General features: G+C 44.0%; 1 protein-coding gene across 2 annotated transcripts in view; it reads left to right on the top strand.

The window, feature by feature from the left end:
- The window catches only part of MYO5B (myosin VB), a 340466-nt gene that overhangs the window by 297674 nt on the left and 15632 nt on the right, over positions 1 to 27160 (top strand). The window contains exons 23-32 of one of the 2 annotated variants that reach the window (XM_075586185.1): positions 1122 to 1206; positions 4884 to 5032; positions 7386 to 7505; positions 10093 to 10233; positions 11466 to 11531; positions 13510 to 13746; positions 15313 to 15413; positions 21374 to 21451; positions 25133 to 25331; positions 26185 to 26278. In XM_075586185.1, coding sequence (XP_075442300.1) covers positions 1122 to 1206; positions 4884 to 5032; positions 7386 to 7505; positions 10093 to 10233; positions 11466 to 11531; positions 13510 to 13746; positions 15313 to 15413; positions 21374 to 21451; positions 25133 to 25331; positions 26185 to 26278 — 1270 coding nt within the window. The remainder of the gene's footprint in view (positions 1 to 1121; positions 1207 to 4883; positions 5033 to 7385; positions 7506 to 10092; positions 10234 to 11465; positions 11532 to 13509; positions 13747 to 15312; positions 15414 to 21373; positions 21452 to 25132; positions 25332 to 26184; positions 26279 to 27160) is intronic. The other variant, XM_075586196.1, reaches the window with a different exon arrangement.

Here is a 27160-nt window from a genome sequence, read left to right as displayed (position 1 = left end):
AGCTAAATAAATACCCTCCCCATTGTATATACAGTAAGGGCAAAGCACATCTAGAGAAAATACCCCTCCCTACTGCATATAAGGGGGAAGCACAGCTAAATAAATACCCTCCCCATTGTATATACAGTAAGGGGAAGCACATCTAGATTAAATACCCCTCCCTACTGTATATTAGGGGGAAGCACATCTAGATAAAATACCCCTCCCCACTGTATATTAGGGGGAAGTACATCTAGATAAAATACCCCTCCCCACTGTATATAAAGGGGAAGTACATCTAGATAAAATACCCCTCCCCACTGTATATTAGGGGGAAGCACATCTAGATAAAATACCCCTCCCCACTGTATATCAGGGGGAAGCGCATCTAGATAAAATACCCCTCCCCACTGTATATTAGGGGGAAGCACATCTAGATAAAATACCCCTCACTACTGTATATTAGGGGGAAGCACATCTAGATAAAATACCCCTCACTACTGTATATTAGGGGAAAGCGCATCTAGATAAAATACCCCTCCCCACTGTATATTAGGGGGAAGCACATCTAGATAAAATACCCCTCCCCACTGTATATTAGGGGGAAGCACATCTAGATAAAATACCCCTCACTACTGTATATTAGGGGAAAGCGCATCTAGATAAAATACCCCTCCCCACTGTATATCAGGGGGAAGCGCATCTAGATAAAATACCCCTCCCCACTGTATATTAGGGGGAAGCACATCTAGATAAAATACCCCTCACTACTGTATATTAGGGGAAAGCGCATCTAGATAAAATACCCCTCCCCACTGTATATTAGGGGGAAGCACATCTAGATAAAATACCCCTCCCCACTGTATATTAGGGGGAAGCACATCTAGATAAAATACCCCTCCCCACTGTATATTAGGGGGAAGCACATCTAGATAAAATACCCCTCACTACTGTATATTAGGGGGAAGCACATCTAGATAACTACCTATTGCATCCATAGCAGGTTTTTTCCTAGGTGGGATTTAGCCTTTATTACAAGCAGCAGTGGGACTCTGCAGTTCTTGTTGGCAGAGCCTGGTCATTTCTCTTAAAGCTTCTGTTTAGACGGAGCATTACCATGTTATCTCTGTCTTTACCTGCAGCGGGTATCAGATCTGGAAGATGAGAATTCTCTTTTGAAAGGAGAAAAAGAGGAACTTAACAGCAAAATCCTTCTGCGCACTGAAGGTGAGTACAGAATACACATTCTCAGAACGTTTTACAATGTAGTTCGAGCCGCGCACTTTCATCGCCAGAGAGGTTCACAATTGATGATGGTTTACCTGGGATGATTTGAAATATTGATAGTGAGATATAGCAGCCTTACTTGTTTTCTGGGTACGTATTTCAGTTCCATTGAATTGATCCATGTGTACGTCACGGCTTTACCAGCTGACATCTGCGGTTTAAATTCAGGAACCAATTTCCCCACACACAAGAAGCCCTGATTTTAGACAATGAAATAATCATTTAAAACAAATATAGCCAGGAAACCATAATGCTCATGTATCAATACATGAGGTTTGCACTGCACCATTTTATGTTTCCAATTTCACCAAAGGTTAGAAAATTGCTAGTCAAGTTTCTTATATACAACACAGATTGTTAGCCAGACACGTTTACGCCCCCATAGACCTGGCAAAGCGATGAACAATTTGATACATAAAATAGACAAAATAGAACAAGCGCATCCAAGATAAATAATATATTATAATTTAATAAAAAAAAATATATATTAAAAACAATCGAAGCCCACAACTCCCCTGACAAAGCTATACGCAGCGAAGCGCGTTGGGACACCTGTCATCACGCGGGGACGTCAGTCAGATTTCTTGGCGGAAGCGATCCTAAGAGATGCCATGCAAGGGAAGTGTTCGTGCGGACGCAGAGAGTGCCTTGTTTATTCAGGCGTGACAGGACGCTTGTGAAAGTGGCCCCCTGGTTTTCTTGATCTAATGTTTAGGCAGCGGTGACTGTGCCTTTTGTGCCATACTGCAGTTTATTTATTGGAGCAACTCATTTCTTCTCTCTTTTTGTTTTTTTTTTATGGGAGTGAGAATTGTGGGCTTTAATTGTTTTGAAAACATTGCTTTTTTACTAAACATGGATCCGCTGCTTCTATCTTTTCTTTTTATGTTGGGATCCCCTAGAGCAGGGGAGGCCAACTCCGGTGCTCAAGGGCCCCCAACAGGCCAAGTATAAGGGATATCCCTGCTTCAGCACAGGTGACTCAGTCCGTGGCTCAGTCTTTTTTGTCTGAGCCACTGATTGAGCCACCTGTGCTGAAGCAGGGATATTCTTAAAACCTTACCTGTTGGTGGCCTTGAGTTGGCTACCCTTGCTCTAGAGAAACCCATACTTCAAGGACAAAGCTGCAGCAAGAGTATATAGACTATTTTTTAGTTCTTTATATACAGTATATCCTATCCGTTGGGTTGAGCATAGAATGTTTTCTTATAGAAATTGATACATACCTTTATAATACTGTATGTGCTTTGTACAACTCTCAGGGACATTCCCCATATCACAAGCTGGTGCACCCAGAACAAATGTTGAAGCAAAGTACAGTACTTGGATACGTTGACACAAAAATATGCCTCTCTCTGCTCCAGTTTTCTTCCCGTAATGCCTAACAGACTTTGTAAATAGACCCTTTAACTAATAATTGGTTGTTTCTCCAGTGCAGGGATTAATAAATAGTTTTTCAGTAGTTCATTAATCAGACTATCACTGGGTACTTTTGTAGAAGTAGTCTAGTGGGTAGCAGATTGGCAGCCCATCCAGCAGGGAAAGTGTTAAACAACTTCCCTGCTACATGAGGTTCCCCGGTGACCAGAAGCAGAGCCGAGTCGACTGTGATCCATTTTTAATGCGTTTAAATAAAATAACTAAGAATCACAGCCAATAGAACTATGTATTTTTGCGCCTGTGGCAAGTGTCACCAACTGCGCCGCCCCTCTCCTCCCCCATTTCTCTCTTTTACCCCATTTCTCTCTTCTCCTTCCCTTTTATTCCCCCCCTTTTATACCCCCTTCTGTTTTTTCTCTCCCCATTTCTCTCTCCCCCTTTCTCTCTTTCTCCTCCTTCTCTCTCGCACCACATTCTCTCACCCCCCCTCCTCTCACCATTCTCCCCCGCCTCCCCCCATTCTCTCTACCCCCCCATTTCTCATTCTCTCCCTACCCATTCTCACTCTCTCCTTCCCTATTCTTTCCCTCCCCATTCTCTCCCTCTCCCCATTCTATCAAGCCTCCTCTCTCACCCGCCATTCTCGCTCAACCCCCTCCTTCTGCCATTCTCTCACTCCCCACTCACCCCCTCCCCCCCCCCAGTCCCAAGTCCCTACCTGGAGCGAAGTGGGGGGCGTCCTGGGGGCAGACACCAGACAGTTGACTGACTTTTGGGTCGAACCGCTGGTCCCCACCCTCTGCTGCTGTCCTCTTCTCTGACCAACAGCCCGACCTGTCCCCCCTAAACTGCTGCGCCCATAGTAGCTGCCCCGCTAGTTCCGCCTTTGATCCCAGCCATATGGTGGTACTTTGTTAAAATGTATACCTGGGTAGTAGGCCCAGTAAAAATAGTCCAAGTGAGAAATGGAGAAAAAAAACCTCTGTGCATCTATAACACATTCCTCTTCTAGCAAAGTTGCCAACGTCCAAATCCGTGAGATTCTGTCATCCTACAAGGGAGACTCTTACTTGAAAGGTTATTCAGGGGCAATTAGGCCCGGAATGAATGTCAGTACTTTCATATGAAAGGTTTACTCTGTTCATATCCAGGAGACATCCTGGCACACCTCCTCTCTTCATAACCTCTGCACTTTGGGACTGTATCTGCTACACATTGCTTTTCAGCAGAACAAAATACGAATAAATGTTGGTTTCTGTGTTTCCAACATCCTTATTTCAAAAATCACAAGTGCCAGTGTTCAAAGTGCCATTAAAAAGTTGTGTTACTGTGCGTGCAAACCCAACACATACAGGTCTTGTTGAGCTAAATGGACCAAATTGTAAAAAAAAAGCGACCTTGCTGTGAAATCGAAATAGTGGAAGACATACACCATTCATTCACTTATTTATTTATATACTGAATATTTATCAAATGTTTTTCATATATATATATATATTTTGCATAATAAATGAGTTCTTCAGTATTAAGTCCTAATACTGAAGATGGTAGAAAAAAATGTGCAAAAATGCACACAGCAGCGCACTGCCCAAAACAAGGAACACAGGTGATGAAATAAAGAATTTATTGCCCAATCAAGATGACAAAAAGGGAGGTGTAGACCCTCCTACGCGTTTCACACAATAGTGCTTTATCAAGGAACTCATTTATTCTGCACTATCGCAACTGGACTAACACAGCTATTTCTGTTATATAATATATATATATATATATATATATATATATATATACAATATATATATATATGTAATGCCTTTGCCTTCAGGGATGTGTTATAGAAATATGTATAATATATATATATATATATATATATATATATATATATTTACATTTCTATAACACATCCCTGAAGGCAAAGGCATTATTCAGTCCAAGTTTGCTTGAATTGCCAGTTGCAGACTGATGAGAATTCTAAATGAATAATCCTCTAGTTGAACTGAACAGACTGCTTGTGATTACTAAATTCAGGCTGAATACTTTGCTTCATTTTCTTCTCCTACCTTTATATCCTCGTCCTTTGCACCTCACTCTATTGGATTTTTTTATGAATGAGAAGTTCCCATGAATGTGAATAGGATTTTAGACTTGCAAACGACAAACCTTGGGGGTTTTTTTTTTTAGCGGAGACCGCAATCTTCCATGGGTGGAATGTAATTCACATGTTCTTGTTTGTTAAGATGAGTTTACCCGTAGCGCGGTTAAGGAAAACGTGCAGATGAAGAAAGACCTTGAGGAGGAGAGGTCACGGCACCAGAACCTTGTGAAGGAGTACACCAGGCTGGAACAGAGATACGACAACCTGAGAGAGGAGGTGACCATCATCAAGGTAAAGAACCGAGCAATCTCGTTCATGTGAGGCTCTCTCTATATGTCGTTTCTTGGTGGTTACTATTAGAAACATTTGTTGTATTAAGAATCTTCAGTCAAATGCTTTCAGCTTACGGCCTTGATTATAGTTGATGCACGTGATGTCACGCGCTGCCGTCGCTAGCGCGAAACCTGCACTGCAGGCGGGAGGCGAGGCGTGTTGCCGTGACGTGAGCGGTTCACCCTCATGGGCTGGACCGCTTCACGTGACGCTGGAGTCACGCGGCCGTCGCTTGTAGAGACCAATCTCCTGGATTCAGCCTCTCCATCGCGCCTTCGCAGGGTCGCACGCACTATGTGCACCTTCGACGGAAAGCAGGTGGTTTTGGTGGCGCGCACCATTGCCTGCACTGCCGCGGAGAAACATCGGTGACAGGGAGGGGTTCAGTGGTAATGCCACTGCCTGAGAAGTGGGTGAACCCGGTGTCAACTCCTTCTGACCCGGGAAAGTAATTTTATCTGCCTTTGGCCCTGCTGTAAATCCATCTTCTTTTTGCATTGGAATATGCCAGCTTCGTACGACGGAGAAAGGAAAAGACGGATACACTGCATATTGAATGAACGGAGGTCAAAGAAAGATCAAATTAGTTGCAACGTGTCAGAAGGTGTTTATGAGGTTGCTAAATATTGTAGTAAGAGTGTTCATAGCTAATGATAATGGGTGTTCCCCGTGCCATTTCAAAGCAATACGCCCTGTTCTAAAATGTGTAGAGCAATACAGGGAGAATAAAAAGAATATGAGGGGAAAGAGAGAAATTAGAGACACACTTTAAACAACCAGCACATTAATCAACCACAGAGATCAGTCAGTACACGCAAGCTCAGGATTCGTTAGAAGCCTCTGTTTAAATAGGGACACCCACCAGGTGTGTTAGGTTATCAATTAACTAACCCCACCCACTGCAGGTGTGTTAGGCCAGTGAATTAACCAACCACACCCACTCTGCCTCAGGCAGGAGAAAGGGTAAAAAAGTTACAGGCTTCAAATTACAAAAAATAGATTAACCCACTGCACACTCCCCCAAAACAGCCACCCCTGCCACTGTACTTCCCTTTCCTTCTGGTTCTAACTGCACACACTTTAAACAACCAGCACTTCAAATCAACCACTCAGATCAGTCAGTACACGCAAGCCAAGTCTACTGAACTTAACCTTGTAACTACAGTAGTAGATCCAAGGGAACTTTACTGCACAACGAAATCAGTGATACATATTTCATTAGTAAGGTTCTCAATCTTTACCATCTCACAAGCCCTTGTGGGTCACTCATGTAGGCTCACAATCAGTGGTCAGTTTCATGTGGACAGTAGAAGAGACTTTTAGGTTTCCCTAAATATTATAAAATTATTTTGGATGCAATACATCAAAAAGAGCAGTTATTCAAACCAGTCTCCCATGCTGTGCATAACTGGTTTGATATGTTAAACAAGTAGCTGTGAATCTAACCCACTGCAAAAAAAAAATAATATCTAACGTGCCTGAAAAAGCAAGTAAGAGCATAGTTTCTACTCAAAATCTGATTATTTAAGTGCTCTTAATAAAATATATATTTGCTTCAAATACAATAGTAGAGCTTTGGCTTGCATTATAACAAGTCCATACTGTATATGTGGCTGTTAATACTATAGGGGCAGTTCTCAATTCTCAGTCATATTCTCCCTTCTTCTACCCATATATTTCTCATACTTGAAAACACCTTCTGTAGTTCTCATGGGAACACTAACATTTGGGATACATTTGAATACACTCGTGAGCCACCATTATTTCCCCGTTGTCAACAAATATGTATTTGATTCATCTCCTTTATCATCCTATTTGCAACTGAGGATTAACATACCACACTGATGATATACAAGGGACTGGGAATTCCAACGTCCAACGTTGTCCTTGATTTTGACACCTCCTTTCATTCTCACTTCCCTGTTATTTGCAGTCTGCCAAAATGTCATTAGAAAGCGTTCTTCTTCCGATTCTGACCATTTGTATCATGTTGGCGTTTCACCTGACTGCATCCCACACCCTCTCCGTCATCTTTTTATCCCATTTTCTCTGCGGCACTGATCCCTCTATTATTCAATATCAAATATTGTTTTCCTTTTTTGGGTGCTTATTAAAAAACGCCATTTATTTCTATTGATCAGTATACATAATTAAAACCCAGTGGCCAGGAAATTAAATGGTGAACTTGCCATCACAATGACTAAACCACTTTTATCTTTGACAGCAACATGAGCGGAAAAGTTTCCAGTTGGTGATTAAAGTTTTACCTGTGCTTCATTTTAATTATCGGCTTTTTGCTGTATTTTGCCAGCAAACACCAGGACATCGGAGAAACACGTCAAACCAGAGCAGCTTGGAGTCTGACTCCAACTACCCTTCAATATCTACTTCTGAGATAGGGGACACAGAGGATGCCATAATGCAGGTGGAGGTAAGGCTAACTCACACAAGGGATTCTTAACTAATGCTTTGTATTATGCTACACAGGCTTGTTCTGCGGGTGATGGTAATTATCTGGGCCCAGCACTCTAACAATCTCATGAGTCCTAATCAGGCAGCAGTGTAATGAAAGATAACCTTGATAACCTCACTGCATATAACAAGAGTGACATTTGTAAAATTGGCTGCCAAAAATCTTTGATTTGAACATTGTATTGACCATAATAACATTGCCCACTGTATAATCCCCTCGCTCCTTCGCTTCTAGTTTAGTGACCTTCAGCTAATCTCCCTGGAAGGGGCTTTTAGGCCCTTCACCCGAAGATTATATTATTGTAGCTATAGCACGACAGCGGTATTGTCAGCACAGCTGCAAGTAAAACCCCAATCTAATTACAGTTCCCAAACAGGGAAGTCAGGAGCCATATACAACGTTGTAACCTACTAAAGCCGTGCATGGCATGATGGGGACAACAGGTACTGAAAGGATTCAAGGTTGTAGAGCAATACTAATCGAACTAAAGACTGTAAAAAGAATAATACAGGGTTGTTTTCTATTCGTTCATTTAACTTCAGTTTAAGGCTTCCTCAGAAACCTTAAACCCGGGAATGTGTGTGTGTGTGTGTTGATGTTTGAATTATAGACGTGGCCACCATTACTGTGTAACAATGTCAATTCTAAAACAGGTTGCGCACACCAACAAAAACGAGAAATTAGATCATCCACAAGTATGCTTCAAGCTACCAAGGTGCTCCAGGGAGAAGCCAACACCGCCATTCTATTATCATTAAAAAACAACAATTTGGCCAAAAAAAGGCCTTCATTGTGGTTAACTTCTAGCCCTGACAAAGCCCATTTTGGGCCCAAGAATGAGGTTTTTTTTTTACACGTTTACACTCTTAATCTCTGGCCATTATTACCGTGTGCCAGGGAGAGTTGTAATGCAGTTACAGCTTCAGTAGGCATTTCACATGATAAGAAAGCACTTTTAAACTTCCCTGCAAAGCTTCACTTTGAACAGAAGAGCTGGCACGAACATTTGTATTGAAATAGAGGCCCCAACACTATCAATGGGGAACGGTGCTTGCACTGAAAAGCTTGTCCAGACATTGGGGAAAGTAAATACAAGATTTTCTGCTCAGGGATCTTTTGGTGGAAAGTTTAAAAGATGAAAGGGAACATTTGGGTGGGATTTACCATGTTATTTTTTTTTTTGTGGTTATCAACACACTGCACTATGCTGGCTAAGAAAATGAAATATGGCTGTATCTATATCATTCATGAAGATGGTCTCTCAGTTCATGTGCATTATGCACAAAGACACTGTGCCTCAGTGTCTCGCATCATAATGCTGCTCTCATTTATCCAGCGACTTCCTTTGTCATCATTAGCGTTTCCTTGTGGTAACCATGTCAAATACACTATCTGGACATTCGTTTAAATGGCTGTTAGATACAGTTTTTGTTTAATTAATTTGAATTCATCATCATCAATCCATTATTTTCCCTGATCCACCTCCTTGCATTATGAAGGGTTTTGATGTCATCGTTTGACTAAACAATGAAATGTGCAGCCTTATAAATAGTAAACAAACCAATGTGTGGTTTTCGTGTGAGTTTAGTGAGGCTAAACAAGACATCATTATAGTAGCCAAGTTGGCCCGTGGATGAACACTATTCTTTTGCAGGCAATAATTGTTTGTAATGCTCCAGCATGAGTGTCCTCGTGTATGTACATTCAGTGCACATCCTGCAACCTTTTAAGACTGTACAAATATAAAGGGCGTAAAAAAGGAGGGAGAGGGAGTAGGGGGTATGATGCCTTTTATTGGACCAACTGGTAGTTGATATGTTACAAGCTTTCAAACCTCTCAGGGTCCTTTATCGGGATAAAGCAGGGGTGTGCAAACTGGGGGGCGCGGGATTTTCTAGGGGGGGGGGTGCGGCGGATACAGAGGCCCCACGCAGTTCCCCAAGGCATTTAAATTAAATGCCGGGGGAGGCGTGAGGCCTCTGTAGCTTCCCTTACCTGTTCTCAGCCGGCTCTTCTGTGACTCGTTGAAATGATAACACGGCATCAAGTGACTCTGCGGGGTCAAATGGCAACGCGTTGCAATGTCACATGTTGACGCCGCATGTTGACGCCGCTGAATCCAGAGAGCAGGCAAGGAGAGGGGGCACGAGTAGGGGGGGGGGAGAGCAGATAGGGGGGCGCGAAAAGAAAAGTTTGTGCCATTGCCTCGATCGTGCAGGTTTACCCACAAATGACCTCCTTGAATCACCCCTCTTAAAGAGCAATGACAAGAGAAAAACAAAATAGCAAAGGCTATGAATTGATAATCGGGACACAGTGGCTGGCTTTTATTTTAGCCGACGTATGACAATCGTGACTTCAGAGATATTTGCCCGTGCGTGTTTAACAATTGCAGGTTATACGATGTAGTGGTGGCTGAGGGTCCCATCAGAGGTGCACTTCTATAAATAGAGGTCAAATGGGAAGGCTCAGCAGTGTGACTTTGTGCATTAGCCCGGGCGGGATGAATCTCCATGGAAGTGAATGTGTGCTGGTGTTCCTGCAGGAGGTTGGGTTGGAGAAGGCTGCTATGGATATGTCTCTGTTCCTGAAACTCCAGAAGAGAGTCAGGGAGCTGGAGCTGGAGAGGAAGAAGCTGCAAAACCAATTGGACAAAAAACAACAACAAGAGAGTAAAAAAGCCCAGGTAAAGGCAAACCCCCTCCCCCCAATCCCCCCATTAATTACCGATCCCGGGAATATTTTTGTGCAATAAATGATGTTCCATGAATTGACCGAACTATTGAAGATAGGTTGGATGTTATTTACACTTTGCCATTTCTGGACTAACAACGGTTTATTACCTTTACATCTGTGTATTGTGAGGTATCCAGGCAATAGTGTTATTACCACATACCCAACAGTTTGTTCACAATACTACACACAAGGGTCCCTCATGCTGGAACTTTTTTTCCATTGAATTCCTGTGTCTGTACACCAGCCCTTAGCACCACACAATTTTTTCTATAGTAATAGGGAACTGGTGCATCATCATCATCATCATCATCATTATTATTATTATTTATTTATATTGCGCTAACATATTCCATAGCGCTGTACAATAGACTTGGCGTGTGGAAACCGTAAAATAACATACACTGTTCCTTTAGGGAAGGAGGGCCCTGTCCCAATGAGCTTACAATTTATAAGGTAAGGGTAAGTGGAAACACAAAGTACATCGGAAAAATATATTTTACCCAAGACCAATAACATCACGAGGTCTCTGATGGGTGATATTGTATTTTACTTGTGACCGTGCAGACTGGTGAGTGGTCCCGGTTACTGGTCAGTTTCTAGATAAACTCTAAGGCTGTGGTCCCAGTCACTGCCACAGCGCACGGCTCGGCGTGCGCTGTGCGTGTAAGCACCGCCCCTCAATGGGGGAGGGCCCAGTACGCACCTTCCCGCTGAAGGTGCAGCCGCGCCGTGCTGCAGGTTTTTTTTCAACTCAATGAAATGGAGTTCAAACCCTGCGACGGAGGCGTGGCCACGCCCCCACCGGCGGTTCACCCAATGAGGGCGAACTAGCCACGTGACGTAATGGCCACGCCCCCGCAAATCCCCCACCACGCCCCCTCCCGTCGCAAGCTCCCTCTCTCCCTGTCAGATTGCGGTTAGCGATGTGCACGCGCCACCACCCACCCCCCGCTGGGCGCGCGTGTCACAAACATTACTGGGACCGCAGCCTTATGTTTATAATGTATACTGGTAGTAGCTCTTTTTTTTTTTTTTTTTTTTAATGTCTCGCAACACGTTTAGTGCCAGATTAACCCCTTCACTGATGGCAGAGGAATTAAAACCGAGCTCTGCAACTTGAACACTAACGTTTCCACATATTGATTATACCTTTGATGTGAATTTGTGTTCCCATGTATTCAGGTGATTGAAACAACAAGTGAAATCAATTCAGATCGTGATACGGACATCGCGTATAACAATTTGAAGGTAAGATATGTAATGTACCATAAATTGCACCTTTACCTGTGGCGGTCTTCCTTTCTCTTTGCGTCAAATGTTTCTGCCAGGTCTAAGGCTGCGATGATACTCGTGGGACGCCGGAACAAATTCATGTAAACCAATGAAGACCCACATAGTTCGTGCGCGAGCGCTGCAGAGCGACCGTGCAAGCGTTTTTCAAAAATACAATTGAATTTGTTTTTTTTTTCTTCACGCGACGGCCGCGTCACGTGAGCGGTTCAGCCAATGAGGGCGAACCAGCCGCGTGACGCGTCCGCCACGCCTCCCGACCTCTTCCAGCTCTCCTCCAGCCTAGTACATGTTTCGTGCGTGTCGTCACGCTGTCAACCCGCGCGCATTCCTCAAGTGTAATCGTGGCCTTCGGTGGCGTTAAGAACTGCGCCTAGCAGTTTTTGCACCAAATGTAGCAAACCAGCTTTTTACATATGGTCCTGGCACAAATCGACACAGATTAAAATTCCTGCCTCATGTTTTGGATCAAATTGCACCGTATTGGTACATATCTCCTACTTCACCTTTTGACTTCTGTGGAGACACTAAATTTGTATTTAATTTAATTTTTTTTAGCCCAGGATAACACAGTTCTTTTCAGGGTGACATTGACCCAAACCGCCGCCAGAGTTTCCTGCATGCCATTGTGGTTCGACATATTGCAGCTTCCACTGCTATGAAAGTGCCTCGCGGTCCATACTCTATCCTTGATCCTACAGTGACATCAAACGTCAGTAACAGGGTAGATGGCTAACAGCCAGAGTCACGTTTCCATCCCATCTAGTCTGGTAGCAAACAGTCACTGTTCATTGACCACCAATCCCTCCCATTCGTTCTGCCTGGCTCACGGCCCTTCTAGCAGTTTCAGCTACTGCACATAGATTCTAGGAGAAATAAACAAAAGCCCACGAGCCTGTGATCTTCTCTCTCTCTCCAACCTATGAAGGTCAGGAGGAATCTTAGCAGCTGATTAGGTTTTGGCAAAACGAACTGCTGTAACTGCAAAGCTCTGTGTTTAGGGACCTCAAATGAATAAAAGTAATAAGGCCGCCTGGGACTGGGGGTAAAAAAAAAACTCTTTCACTCAGGTGGGGATCTGAAATGTTCAAGCAGCGCTGTAAATAATTTGCCACCATATCATGTGGGTGGAAGCAGTTTCAGTCTGTCAGATGTAGTGGGAAGAAAGAGCTCTTCCCTTAGTTATTGGTTGTTTAAACAAGCCAGTGCTAATAATCAGGAAGGATTTATCTTTGCTGCAATTGTGCGTGGGTTTTAATAACGATTGCTGCTCCTGAAAGAGTTCTTGCTAGTGGATTTTCGTGATGGGAAGTTGCCTTTGGACGCCTGCGTATTGAGAGCTGCAGTGAAAGCATCCTGTCGTGTAACATCTTTTTTTTCAATAGGTAGCAATTTTTTTAGTTCACTTCTCCTAATTTAAGCTCAAAGAAGTATTTATAAAAACGTTTTACCAGGAAGGAGAAGGAGCGGCTCTGTGAGTAAAGACACTGACTGGCACTGAGTTTGAAGCAGGGGAACCTGGTTCAATAAGAAAAAGTGTTGGCTCCTTGTGACCTTGGGCGGAGACCTGTTGGTGGCCCTTGAGGACTGGTTGCCACCTCTGCTCTATCTTATACCAGGAATGTAGCACCGACCAGTCATTTCACTCCATCAATCAGGGCCCTTTATTTTGTATGGGATGCCTTAAACACCAATCTTTAAACTAGGGAGCACACTCAGATATGATGCTGTTAGCCCTTATTAGAAGGTTCCATTCACCCACAATTTACTCAGGGAACTGAACTTACATTCTCTCCCCACCAAGAGCTTGATTTACAAAGTTAACAGGGTCAGCAGATCATACATTTAACTTTAATAAAGACTGTTTCACTTACGGGAGTCTTAAAATACACAAGGGCTCATCTTAAAACCCTAATAATGCCATTATATCTGACAGAGACAAGAACTGGAGTCGGAAAATAAGAAACTTAAAAATGACCTGAACGAACTGAGGAAGGCCGTTGTGGACCGAGCAAGTCAGAACAATTCCACTAATGAGCCTGATGAGTACACCCTGCTATTAAACCAACTTAAATCTGCCAACGAAGAGCTGGAGGTGCGGAAAGAAGAAGTACTCATTCTAAGGACACAGATTGTAAATTCAGCACAGCAAAAAGACATAGATAAAAGTTTGGTAAATATGATTTACTCCAATTTCTAGACTTTTTTTTTTATCCTGTTCTACAGTATCTGTCTATTGGTTATTCTTGTTATAGTGATTTTTTTTAAAATCTGTTTTCCATTCTTTAAAATATAATCAAGTAGTCTCCCTTATAATATAATTGAAACCCTTTCTTAGGCTCTCCATCTCTTGACTCCATCTTGTTTTCTCATGCCCCTATTATCTCTTTCTCAAGCCTCCACCCTCTTTAATTACCTCCTTCCTGCTTCTCTATCCTCCCATGTGACCATTTCCTCCAGTAAATCATTACCTTCCCCTATCTTCTCTTGGTAGATCCTTCCCTATTTCCCGGCCGTGTCCTCTCTTCGTTGTTTTTCACTTGGCTTCCCCACCATGAGTCATTCAACCAATGTTCCTCTTTCAGGCTCCACAATACCGGTGTTTTGTTTCATTCCTTGACCTTTTCTATAATCATCCCATTTCTTAACTGTGAAGGGCAGGTGGGATTCTTTCCTACCTTTAAGGTAGCTCCTGGATTCTGTCAATGACTTTCTCTCCCCTCTGTCACATGATAAGCATAAGTGTTGACCAGTATCATACTGTATGATAAATAGAAGCCATGGCCCTCAGGAACAAAAGGAAAACGCTCCTTGGGCCAGGTGATGCTTGAGAAAACCCTAGTCCGGGCTAGGCACTGCTTGACTTTTCACTGCTTTGTGGAAATTGGCAATATTATGGAATTAAATGTAGGGTATATGTTCAGATTCAGATGCCCATATATAGTTTTACCTACTGAAGTACCAACTCGTCTAAAAGGGGCAAACTAGAAATCACTATTGCTGTAATGCTCACTGATAACTATGATAGTGACAGGACTTAGTAATTGAACGAGGTAGATGGATTGAGGTATACCCAAGGGAAAGGTGTACTTCATTGAAAGTACTGGAATTGCGCTGTCTTCCAGCGGAGGTTATGGGAGCAAATACAGTCAAATCATTTGGCATTCCTGACAAATGGTACAATAAGTTGTATGAAGATAGGAACAATGGGATTAAAGTCTACTGGTAAAGCCTAAGACAGGGGCGGCCAACTCTAGACCTCCAGGTCCACCAACAGGTCAGGTTTTAAGGATATCCCTGCTTTAGCACAGTTGGCTCAATCAGTGGCTCAGTCAATGACAGTACAGGTGGCTCTTCAGCACAGGGGGCTCAATCAGTCACTGATTGAGCCCCCTGTGCTGAAGCAGGGATATCCTTAAATCCTGACTTGTTGGTAGCCCTTGGACTGGAGTTAGCCGCCCCTGGTCTAAGGTTTCAAAATATGTTTATGAAATGAACTTTATCGACAGACAATCCTTGTTTTTCATTTATTTTGACATAAATTGATAAAACCAGCCCCTTTACAGCCTTGCAACACGTGTGAATTCAATGCTTTGCAGGCCCCTCTATCGGCAAAGTTAAAGCCATGTACAACATGTACCAAACACAATCATGATCCTCTCAGTTGGGGATTTCATTGCAGTGCTGATCTTAAATGAACTGTTTTTTCCCCCTCAATTCTATTTTCTTGGGGGTTTAGGATTCTACTCTCAACTCAGAAGCAAACTGGCCAAACAGCGACCAAAATGTGGATCAAGACGATGCCATTGAAGCATATCATGGCGTCTGTGAGACAAACAGGTAAAACCATTACATTTCACAAGGATTAGGCAGATAAGCATATAGAAGAAGATGGTGTCAAACAATGTCTCACCCTGTTAGGGTCAGCACCGGACATTGTTGTCTAATGATAATAATGCGATCTTTCAAGATCACTGAAGGCTAACAGTGCTACAATTGCAATAAACTATAGCACTCACTCATAAGGAGCATGAAGTGTTACTGAAGACGTGTGTGTGTGTGTGTGTGTGTGTGTGTGTGTGTGTGTGTGTGTGTGTGTGTGTGTGTGTGTGTGTGTGTGTGTGTGTGTGTGTGTGTGTGTGTGTGTGTGTGTATATAGATATATTTATATAGCAGTCTAGGATCAAATTTCATATGCAAAAAAATAGTCCAAAATACCAAACCTGGGGCTTCAAAAACATAATCACAACAGTTTTTTTTGAGACAGTGCTCATGAGATCAAAAAACAATGTCAATTTCTTTAAACTTATATGTCTTGATAAAAAAGGTATCCCAACCTGGTCCAAATGAAATTTGTGTAACCCTGTGTAGTTTTGGGGTTATATGTCTTTCTCCTCCTATGCAATAATACCTGGTAAGGGCAGGTTTGCCAGGAGTGATCATGGGGTTTTCCCCCACACACTTGTGCTGTGTATTGTTCAGTGAATGTAGTGACATCAGGCTCTGTGTCCAATTACAGTGACACAGGGGTGGTGCCTACTGAATCTATTTAATATACATCACTTCCTGAATTTAGGCAGTGTCTCACTCCACCTGAGTGATACAAGTCGAACCCAGCAAACTTCCAGGGCTTTGGCAGGTTTTGTGCCCTCCCTTAGGTGAGAGGTGTGGGCGGCTATTCCCCTTAATCCACCAGGGAGTAAGGGAAGAGCAAGGACAGCTACTAAGGCCCTGACTAGGAGTTGTCTCCAGGGACCTCCTTTGGGTTGGCAACCTACCATGTGCGTCTAGAGACCGGCAGCTATGATGGGCAGTCTGCCAGTGATGATGTTAATAAAGGATGCCAAAGATAAAGATCGCTTCTGTCCTGATTGTGGAGTCATTCGGGAAGAAGGTGCACAAAGAGGTTCTCTTTCAGAGACTCCTCCCTACTACGCTGGGGGTCTGGAAGAGATGGAGGCGCTGTACCATGAGTGAGTATGAACTCTCAGCTATACTTCACGAGCAAGCCCTGATGCCATTCCCCATACCATCGCGGGAGACTGAGGAGTCCTGTAAGCCAGCAGGTGTACCACACTACACCACATGTAACATGGGTCAGTTTCCACAGAAGGGGGTCAATATGAGATTGGGCCAGGGAACTCCGTTACATTTGGAGACGCTGCTGAGATAATCAGGCTCTCAGCTGACAGGCTCTCAGCTGGGCAAACTGATATTGAGATATGTATGCTTCCAGGAGAGTGCTGCGGGAAGGAAGGGAGTCTAGGGGTAGTTAGGAGCAGGATGTCTACTCGCAAATCACACCCTAGATGCCCCTGTATGGTGTGATATAGATCTGGAGAAAAGGCTATTGCTAGTGTAGTCACCTGAGGCGGGTAGTTGTTTGATGCCTAAGGGGGTAACCTGTTAACATGGGTCGAAAACTTCTGGTAGGGTCAGCGCTATGTGTAGCCAAGATTAGGTGACATGTTAAGTATGATAGGGCAGATCCTAAGTACTTCTAGCCAATAACCAGACTATACACCGCAGAGCACATACACTGGACTGATACCGTGTGCAGCATACACAAGAGAGAGTTCGCCTAGCCTGAGGCATTGCACGACAACTGAGGCATATACACTTGAGATACATGTAGATGTGCACGCTGGCATACTTTATTGCATCAACATGGCGGCTGCCCAGCAGAGGAGCACCATGTGCGCAGTAAGAAAGGAAATGAAGATGGCGTCTGTGTGATGTTGTCCCGCGCGGTGCAGAGAGCCAAAAATGACGGATCCCGACAAAAATGAGAAGCGCACGTGCTGTGTGGACAGCGGAGGAACCGTGTGTGGATACGCCTATAATGAGTAGGTTGTGGAGTGGCGCGAAAGCCATGGCCGCGCCCTTTTTGTCAAGCCTGAATTCTCTGGGTGCATCAGAGGAGGAGACCAGTGAGGACATTGTGATTGTGTGTGAGATGGAAAATGAGGTACCTGATTGCCAGTCGGTGATTACTACGCAAGTTGAAGCTACTGTGAGTATGGGCTGCAGAGAGATAAAAAATGGCGTCTCCCACCAATGTGGGAGACCGCGTGGGCTGTGTGCAGAGAAGAGTTTTGCAGGGACTTGGCCGGGACGTGGCGCGAAAGCTGTGGCCGCGCCCCCCTGTAATGTGACAGACTCAGAGCCGATTCTGGGTCCTGACATGCAGCTGAGTGACCCTCCTCTAAACTCCACCAGAGGGAGGGATCAATGCGTGAACCAATGGGAGAAAGATGCCCTGAGTGAAGGAGGAGCCGGATGTGAGCTTCCTCTCTTTCAGTTGCGCAGAGTTGGCGAGCAAAAGAGACTGCTGGGTCGAGTATCTCCCTTACCCAGCGCAACTAGTGATCAAATCATGGCGGACTTTGATATCCACCCCTACCAACTTCCAGGAGGCTTCCTGGTAGTGAAATCAGGGGGGAGAGAGGTTCTCCATTGTTTGTGTATGCAATGCAGATTACCCGGAGGTGAAGCCAGCACAACGGCGAGATGTCCACAATGTGGTATCGCCTACAGTACTTGTGGCCCGTAGAGCCGTTTGTACCGGGCCATGTGGTGGTGGAAGGAGCTACAGCTATGCTGATGGCCATAGAACTGTCACAGGTTAAGGAGGAGAACGTGGGTTATCCCGGAGAATGGGGATCTCTACTAATGATTGCGCCTGAGAAGGATGGCGTGGAGGCTTGCACCCTCAGTGAGAACCTGGAACCCTTGCGTAGGTACCCTTACCTTCATCCCCATCATCATCGTCGGACGACGAGAATGGGAGTGGTGCATCGGTGGTGATACGCCTACCGGCGGACCACTACAGCAGTGCTGCAGAAGAAGAGCGGCTTACCTGTGATCTGGGCCCGCTGCACAGCGACATCCCTCGGCAGCAAGCGCTGGTGCGGGCGGAACCGCGGAAGAGTCCCACGGCTCAGTGTGTTGGAAGGACATCCTGAGACGGGACCGGAGGAAGAGGAACCCATCGTAAACCAGCGGAGTGGTGAGGAACCTCCTTACTCCCTACAGGCTCCGATGGAGGCGGCCGTGGAGAAGGCCCCGACCAAGGCCCAAGCAGAGCTGAGGAGCGTCGCTGGACGTCCGGCGCCGGATGTAGAAGTAGAAGAAGAGGAAGTTACGGTGCCGGACTCAGTCCAAGATGGCGCGACCTCGCGAGAAGATGATGACGTCACTTCCGGTTTTCACAGCGGAGCCAACCAGAAGCAGCCATCAGCGGCGCTAATCAGTACCAGCCTGTCCCAAAGATATATGGCCAGATACCGGCAGGCTGTGCAAGGCCGCGGAGAAAAGAGCGTTGGTGAGTCGGACCCACCCAAAGCTACCACGGGTCGTGGCATCGCCAAACTTTTAGTTTATTTGCCTAAGGGCAAGGACACTTTCCCAGTGCCAAGGCCAATGCCCCCACCCCTGCCACTGTCACGTCTCCCATGGGGTCACGTTCAAGCCAGGGTGGGTCAGTGGAGTCACGGGATACTTCAGAGGAATGGCCTGTGTCAACCATGGACTGGGGGGACTGTATCACCTTGGATTAGGGATCGGGGAGGGAAGTGGTGCCCTATGTAAAACCCCTTCAAATGAATCCCACAGTTTACACGCATATAGTACGGGGAAGGCCAAAGCGTTATGGCGCATCCACTCATTCTAGTGCCTTGTCTGGTTTAACCCTAACACTGCCTGCACTGGTACCAGGGCTTATGTGTTAGGTAGGGCAGATTAGTAGCGAAGAGGATACATGGCTACACTAGCAAACAGAGACTGCGGACTGAATATGAGAATATGTTTGTACACCCTACGGCCCATTTCTGTGTTCATCAGAAGCCAGAAGAAAGTATTAGCCCTGAGCTATATAATACTCAGAGAAAACAGAATAGGGGAAAAAAAGAGTAGCTGGGTTTATTGACTCTGGTAATTTTTGTTTACGCTGTTTTTAGAATGAACTTAATTGCAGACAGCGTACTCATTGTGTTTTTATTGTCACCAGATGGTGCTCTTGACTTAACCTGACATTGCTCTCATGCACGTAAACGAGGATGCAGATGAGGCTCACTTCCCTGCAGTAATTGCACTATGAGATCTGCTTTCAGAGGCGTTAGCCACTTCAGAACTAATAGGATTTCAAAGACATGAGATTCTGCCAGAAGGGCACATACGGAGCTACTGTATATAAAGAAGTTGGCAATGTTTCAATAGACACATTGAGCCCTATTTACCAAGCAGCCATAAGACACCTAATAGGCTATTCAGTGGAATGGGCCATAAGGTGGCTGTTGGCGCTGGAAGGTATATTATGGGAGAGCACCGCTTAGTAAATATGTCCCGTCATGTTTATGGGACAGAGAATCATACAGTTATCCAGCTACGGCCTGCAATTGTGGTGGTTCAGGTGGATCCTCCTAACCTATGTAATTCCTTGTTCTCCTGTCCCTGCATACTACTGTAGTAGCTGATTAGAGGGCTTTTTTTAAGCAGGAACCCACAGGAACGCAGTTCCAGCACTTTTGTTTACAATATCTACAAGAAACTCCATGTTGGGTTAGGGACGGGGCTGTTTTACTGTCTGGGATGAGGCCATTGGATTTTTCTGGTACCTTTACTTACTAACTTAAAGCTGTATTATTTATTGTAGTCCTATTTACATTTAATGTGTGTGTTCTTATGCTTCTCATAACCATTGGTTCCCTACAAAAAGACCTTGGGTTGTTACAAACCTCGATCCTCCTGTCCTTCTGTGGCACTCTTGCCCTTGCATGGACTTTCTGTTTTAGGTCCTTTATTTGCAGTGATAGTGTGGCCAAATTACTCCAACAAAGGCTATTGTACAGTGTAATATCTCTCTCTCTCTCTCTCTCTCTCTCTCTCTCTCTCTCTCTCTCTCTCTCTCTCTCTCTCTCTCTCTCTCAAACCGGGGGCATACACAAGTCCTATTTTATTTACAGGAGTTTAATTAATTCGCCTTCCGAAGATGAACGCTATAAACAGAACAATGCAGGAGCCCTGGGAAAAAAACCAATGGTCTATTATAGTAAAGATATGCTATGCAACAATATACAGTAAACTACTTGTGCACTACACTTTTCTGCATGATCATTGAATGACACTGATCTTTCATGGAATGAATACAGTATATAATGTTGATGAAGAATGTTTGTTTGTATGCGATATTAGGGGAGTGTAGTGAACCTCTTGTCACTTTTCTTATGTTGCCTGAAGCAAGCAGCATTTTTGTATGTTCTGTGTGCTTCTGTGGTTCTGGACCCCAAACATTACATTTTAATGAAAAAGTGCTGATTATTTTATCAAGTTTCCTTTGAAGTCTATGAAATGTTGATGCTAAAATTCGGTGAAATTGACTCCAAATGATTTAGACTCACAGACAAATCAGTGAGAACCGACACAACGGGAAATACAATTAGAATTCACCACACTTGCAAGTGGTTGGATAAAAAACAACTAGTATTTTTAAAGTTAAAAGCTTACTTTTAGTCTTGACTGCAGTGTCTGCCATTTTCCAGAAGACATTGAGATTCCCTTCCTTCTTTACCTATACTATTGTTTTTCCTTTACAGTGGCAATTAATACCAAAAAAAAAAAAAAAAACCTCATTTTTCTCATGCCCTTCTAATTCTACGAGGCTTTCTTGGGTGGATGGGAACGCTTCTTGCTCTTTCTAAACGTTGCCCTCTTGACTCTGCCTTGTGTTTGACCTGTTGCCTTTCTTTCCAATCCTTTGTCTTCTTTTTCTTTTTTTTTGTTTCTCTGTCCTTTCTTTCTAGAAAGACTGAGGACTGGGGGTACCTGAATGAAGATGGTGAGCTGGGCCTGGCTTATCAAGGCTTAAAGCAAGTTGCGAGGTCATCTGCTCTACTTCTTCCCTCCCTTACTCTGTGTTTGTCTCACTGCTTTGCATGTAGAGAATAGGCTTCCTGCATGGTCATTCCCCCTTCCTTTAATAACTCTGGGTCTTCAGATCATTGTAACTCTAAGGACCGTGTGAACCACCATAACTCACCTTCCCAGCTCCCGAAGTCACTTTATAACCCATTCACTGGAACATGTCTTTTGGCGCCCGAAGGTGTCTTCTGGAATAGCATCGCTCAATGCTATCTGTGAAATAATAGACACAGTGGCCACTGTTCAGTATAGTGGAGGCTGGTTAACACACAGTTAAGCGAATGGGAGGTAATGCATTACCCCATCTCTCACTGTATTAAGTGGGGACCAGTGCTTTAAAATTAGACCAACATTCTCCCACATGCAAGGTATAAAATTCTCTATAGTCCACCCCCGTCTCACACAGCAATAAACTGTGCACAACTGGTCACATTTCGACATTTTTAACTTGTCCATTTTTTAACCCAGGAAAAGAAATAACTTGCCTGCTAGTGGTACATGTATATCTCCCAACCGCCAGTCACCCCGTGCTAAATATCAATCCTGGGCTTGCAGTAGTGCCTGTTATATACACTGAAGCAGTTACTGCAGGAAATAAGTATACTGTAAATGTTGATATTGCCTACCTAACTGCAAGTTATTTTAATAAACACGTGTAAGCACATTTTCTCATTTCTAATGTTTTAAAATGGGTCGTTGCTAAAGTAATTTCGTTTTGGGGGAAAAATGGACGATCTGGTATTTAATCTCCACAGATAAGTGACAGCAGTTCCGTTTATAAGTAGAGCTACTGTAATTTTTTTCAATCTACAAGTATTATTACCAGTAATAATAAGATTGTAGTCTAACTTAAAGGGGCTAAGTATAGGTGCATTCACTCTTACTGCTGTTTCATCTTTGTAATATTTAAATCACTGTGTTTTAAATGAATAGACCTGAAGATGCTGCATCAATGCAATACACATAGGGGGCGCTCATGGAAACAAAGAAACATGTCTGTGTTTCCATTATATTTGTGGCCAAAACTGCTTTTCCTGCAGCCCTACTGCTGGCACTTCCATGGTAATATAAAAAACAGCAACAAGAAAGCTGCAACATACCCTGTAACTTCTAGGTGCAGTGCGGGTCATATGTACAGTAGCAGTGCCAGTCCTGAAGTAACAAATGGTGATGAAACCATCATTTATGGTGATGAAAATACTGTACACAAAATGAAAATAATTCAGAGCTGAACAGTACATTGCAGTGCTAGTAATGCAGCTGTGAGCAGTGTGTTGCAGTGCTAATAATGCAGCTGTGAGCAGTACATTGTAGTGTTAGTAATGGAGCTGTGAGCAGTGTGTTGCAGTGCCAATAATACAGCTGTGAGCAGTGCAGTACATTGTAGTGTTAGTAATGGAGCTGTGAGCAGTGTGTTGCGGTGCCAATAATACAGCTGTGAGCAGTGCAGTATATTGCAGTACATTGTAGTGTTAGTAATGCAGCTGTGAGCAGTACATTGCAGTGTTAGTAATGCAGCAGTGACAAGTACATTGCAGTGCTAGTAATGCAGCTGTGAGTAGTGTATTGCAGTGCCAATAATGCAGCTGTGAGTAGTGTATTGCAGTGATAGTAATGCAGCTGTGAGTAGTGTATTGCAGTGCCAATAATGCAGCTGTGAATAGTGTATTGCAGTGCCAATAATGCAGCTGTGAGTAGTGTATTGCAGTGCCAATAATGCAGCTGTGAGCAGTGAATTGCAGTGCCAATAATGCAGCTGTGAGTAGTGTATTGCAGTGCTAGTAATGCAGCGGTGAGCAGTACATTGCAGTGTTAGTAATGTAGCAGTGACCAGTACAGTACATTGCAGTGCTAGTAATGTAGCAGTGACCAGTACAGTACATTGCAGTGCTAGTAATGCAGCAGTGAGCAGTACTTTTCAGTGCTAGTAATGGAGCTGTGACCAGTACATTGCAGTACTGACATATTTGCAGTTAGAGGTCACCCATTTGTTGTATTTTGACATAGGGGGATATGTACTATGGCAATTTTGGAGCACAATTGGTGGCGCATTATTTTCATCTTGTGTCTCTCTGCTGTAGTGTATCAAAGTCTTTGCTTGACATGTTTTCCCACGTGTGATTGGAATGTAAAAAGGAAGACTTAGGCCTCGGCCAGGGTGGCGCTGAGCGGGTGCGCTCCCGCTGGCCGCGATGAAACGCATTGTAGCAATGTGTGTGGCCAGCGTGAGCGAGCGCCCGAGCATGTGCGGCGCTTAGCTGCTTGCCAAGCAAGCAAAATTTAATTTGCTGCTTGCTTGCACCGCTGCGCATGAGCGCCTGCACACTCAGTACCACCCTGGCTGCAGCCTTAGGCAGGAGTTACACGATACAGAGATTGCAATTAGATCAAATGTGCACTATGCGTCACTTTTTCTCCCTTTAATCTGTGCCAAGAAATCCACTAACTTTAACTTGGTGTAACTTTCTGTCGTGAAAGATTCTACCGCAATCTAGGACGCCGTTCCTTACAGTTGATGCAACTATTCCTGAACATTGCCTCAGTATCTAGGCCCCATCATGCGCATTTTCCGTTTCACTGGTGATTTAATATGGATGTGTCCATTTTGATGTCTGTGGTCGTTTTGCCGCATATGAATGAATGCTCACATATAGAGATGGGCGAGTCTGTCTGAATCCAATTAGCGGACGGTTTTACCTAAATCGGTTCAGCTCACCAAAATCCATCTACGGACTAGATACTAAAAAATCCGAGCGGATTCTTTGGAATATGTCAGATGAGCAAGGGACTGACCCAGCTCACTTACTGCCTGCCATTTGGATATAACCCTTTATACTCCATTAACCCCACGCCCCCCCCCCCCCTCAATATCAATTGACCTTCTCAATCAGAGTGCGGTTAGGCAGCCTTTTATTGTTCCATTGTGTATCCAATTATCACTTATATTTTAAGTTGTGTATTAAAAGTCACATTTTATGGATTCTGTCATTTTCATGCATTACCATCGCATCTTTAACCCACCTGAGTGTATCTCTGCAAACAGCTGCCGTTCTTCCTCTCAGCACCTTGGTCTCATATTATTTCTCACCTACAGTATTCAGTTGCACCTCATAGATCTTGAGCAAACCAAATCATGTTTTAGTATTGAAAACTCATTACCATTTGGATGACTTGAATGAGAGTTATCGTGCGTTAATACCTGACCTACACTACAACCCTTCCATGAATTATCCCCTTAGAGCATTACTAGTTGTCTGTCCATCTTATAAATGCCTTGGCTGCTTGTTCTCGAATGTATCATCAGATAGAGCAGTGGATTTTATTTGGGATGTGACTATCAGTAATTGGCTGTTCCCATGTAAAAGTAACTCCGATGAGATGTCTTTGTAAGAAGCAGTAGAAATTAAAGGTATTCAAATTTGCACTTAAGGACAGATATAAATATATGTATCTGTATAATTATCAATATATTAAAAATCTAAAAATATATTCCATCTATTGCGATTTCTTGGAAAGCTGCAGTTTGCACGTGTCTCGTTGATGTGTGTGTTTGGGAAAGCGCACCGTAATACAGTATTGTAGGGGAAATGAAAGGTCCGCACAGCGTTTTTAATGCCGGTGTCCTGTTCCCCCCTGGTCAGAATCCTGGAGGCTCAGCTGCAGGCGCAAAGCAGTCAGCACGAGGACGAGGTAGAAGTTCTGTCGTCTCACATCGAAGCTCTGAAAGAAGATTTGGAGAAGCAGCAGGAGGCGCTGTTCCAGGTTATGCAGCTGTCACCCGAAGCCCAGGTGGAGTTTGGGCTTCAGTATGAAATTACTCGCCTCACAAATGAGAACCTGGTAAGAAGTTGTGCACTGTCTGCATCAAACCGATTGATTGACAAAAGACAGAGACCATTCACTGAGGGCGACCGATATCATAGGACCTTCGTTCTGCATCATGAGCAAGAACACTATTACATTTTTTTATTAAATGAAGAAAACAAACAAAAAAAAATGATAGGTGTGTCTTTTATGCATTTCAGGAGAACAATTGTAAATAGTTAGTCTAGAAATATTAGCATTGAGCTTGTTGGCACCCACAATGTGCCCCATTGTGCTATTGATCACAGTTGTATCACAGCCTATTAAAAAATTCCACAACATATTGGAGAAGTAGTAACGTCAATATATCTAGAGCAGATAATGCTGAAATCCCATTGTCCTTTTCCGATGACCTTAGGCAAGTCACTTTTCCTTCCTTTGCCTCTGGCATTCATTGTAAGCTTTACTGGAATTGTACTTAAGAATTGTCCCTACATTATTCGCAATGTACTGCATACACAGCATTTTACAACATATCGTAACATATTGTGTGTCATGATATGAGTGTAATGTCTATCTAAACAAAATTCATCGCATTACATCATTACAAGAGGGGACTATGTATTTATCCATGTATTGCATTGTATTTCCAAGTACTTTTGATTGTCTGCCTGCTTAGAATTTAGAGCACTATTCAAAGAAGTCACAAGCTCTGATAAGGGGTATCCGAGTGAGATCCGGCGTTAACATCATTTGTATGGTAGTTACATGGGATCGAGATCTGATACCCTTTATCGGAGCTTAGTGAATCCTTCCTTATGTATTGCACGTGGTTGAAACCATATAAAGAGAAAAGTAGGTGTTTTAGAATACATTCTTTCCCTTATAGGACCTCAAAGAACTACTGGAGAAATCCGAAAAGAATGAGAAGAAGCTGAAGAAACAGCTGAAACTTTACATGAAGAAAGCTCAGGATTTTGAAGGTATTTCCCTGCTCAGCTGAATAAACAAAATGTAACATCACTTTTCTCAGAGGTGAGATGAAGCAGTGTAATAGTGAGCTCATCCAATGTGCATCTGCACTTACACATCAACGTGACTTTTATAAGTAGTGAGTATGTAACACGTGCTCCCCCACCCGAAGTGAGATCTATGTTGTTACCTTCTGTTGGTGCTACCTGCTTGGCTTACAGGAAGGCCCTGAGCATCTGCCGGTGTTTGGGGATAAGCAGGACAGGCTTTCAGTGTGGGTGGTTCTTTCTCACTGGTACAGCTCCTCCATTCCCACAGGGCCTATTGTAGATAGCTGCAGTCCCCTGTGGAAAACACTCTCACCTACCCCTGAAGAACTGCAGTCTCAGGCAGGAGTACAAAACAGTAACTGGGGTCTTTATTCTTGTACATCCGTACACAGCAACACAATCCATTACAGCATACATATTCCTCAGCAGGAGAGACTCACTCCCACTGGACCCTACATAACCCAGCAGAAGATCTCCTCGCAGCTTGCTGCTCTCTTTGTCCCTGGACTCAACCCCCAGGGCTTGAGGCCCCACAGGTCTATCCCTGACTCCCATATCCCCTGGTGGAATATGGGGTAGCTGTTCCCACTCCGAGTGAGGGAATTCTCTCCCACAACCCTGAGGAAGGGGATCTCCTTAAATTTGGATCTGCAGCCGCTTTTGTACCCAGGGGAGAGTCCTAGGTCTGAGCCCCTGATAGGGCAGTACCCAGGCCTTAGGCCCACCCGCCTGTCACGCAAGGGAGTTGTTTACTGCTGCAGCAGCAAGAGCATAGATTTGACCCTAACACAGCCTGCGCTGGTACCAGGGCTTACATGTTAGGTATGGCAGATTAGTAGCCCA

Source organism: Ascaphus truei, chromosome 1 (assembly GCF_040206685.1).
Source record: "Ascaphus truei isolate aAscTru1 chromosome 1, aAscTru1.hap1, whole genome shotgun sequence".
In the NCBI taxonomy this organism is placed as follows: Eukaryota; Metazoa; Chordata; class Amphibia; order Anura; family Ascaphidae; genus Ascaphus; species Ascaphus truei.
Note: the sequence above shows the minus strand (reverse complement) of the source record. Positions and strands in the feature narration are given on the sequence as shown.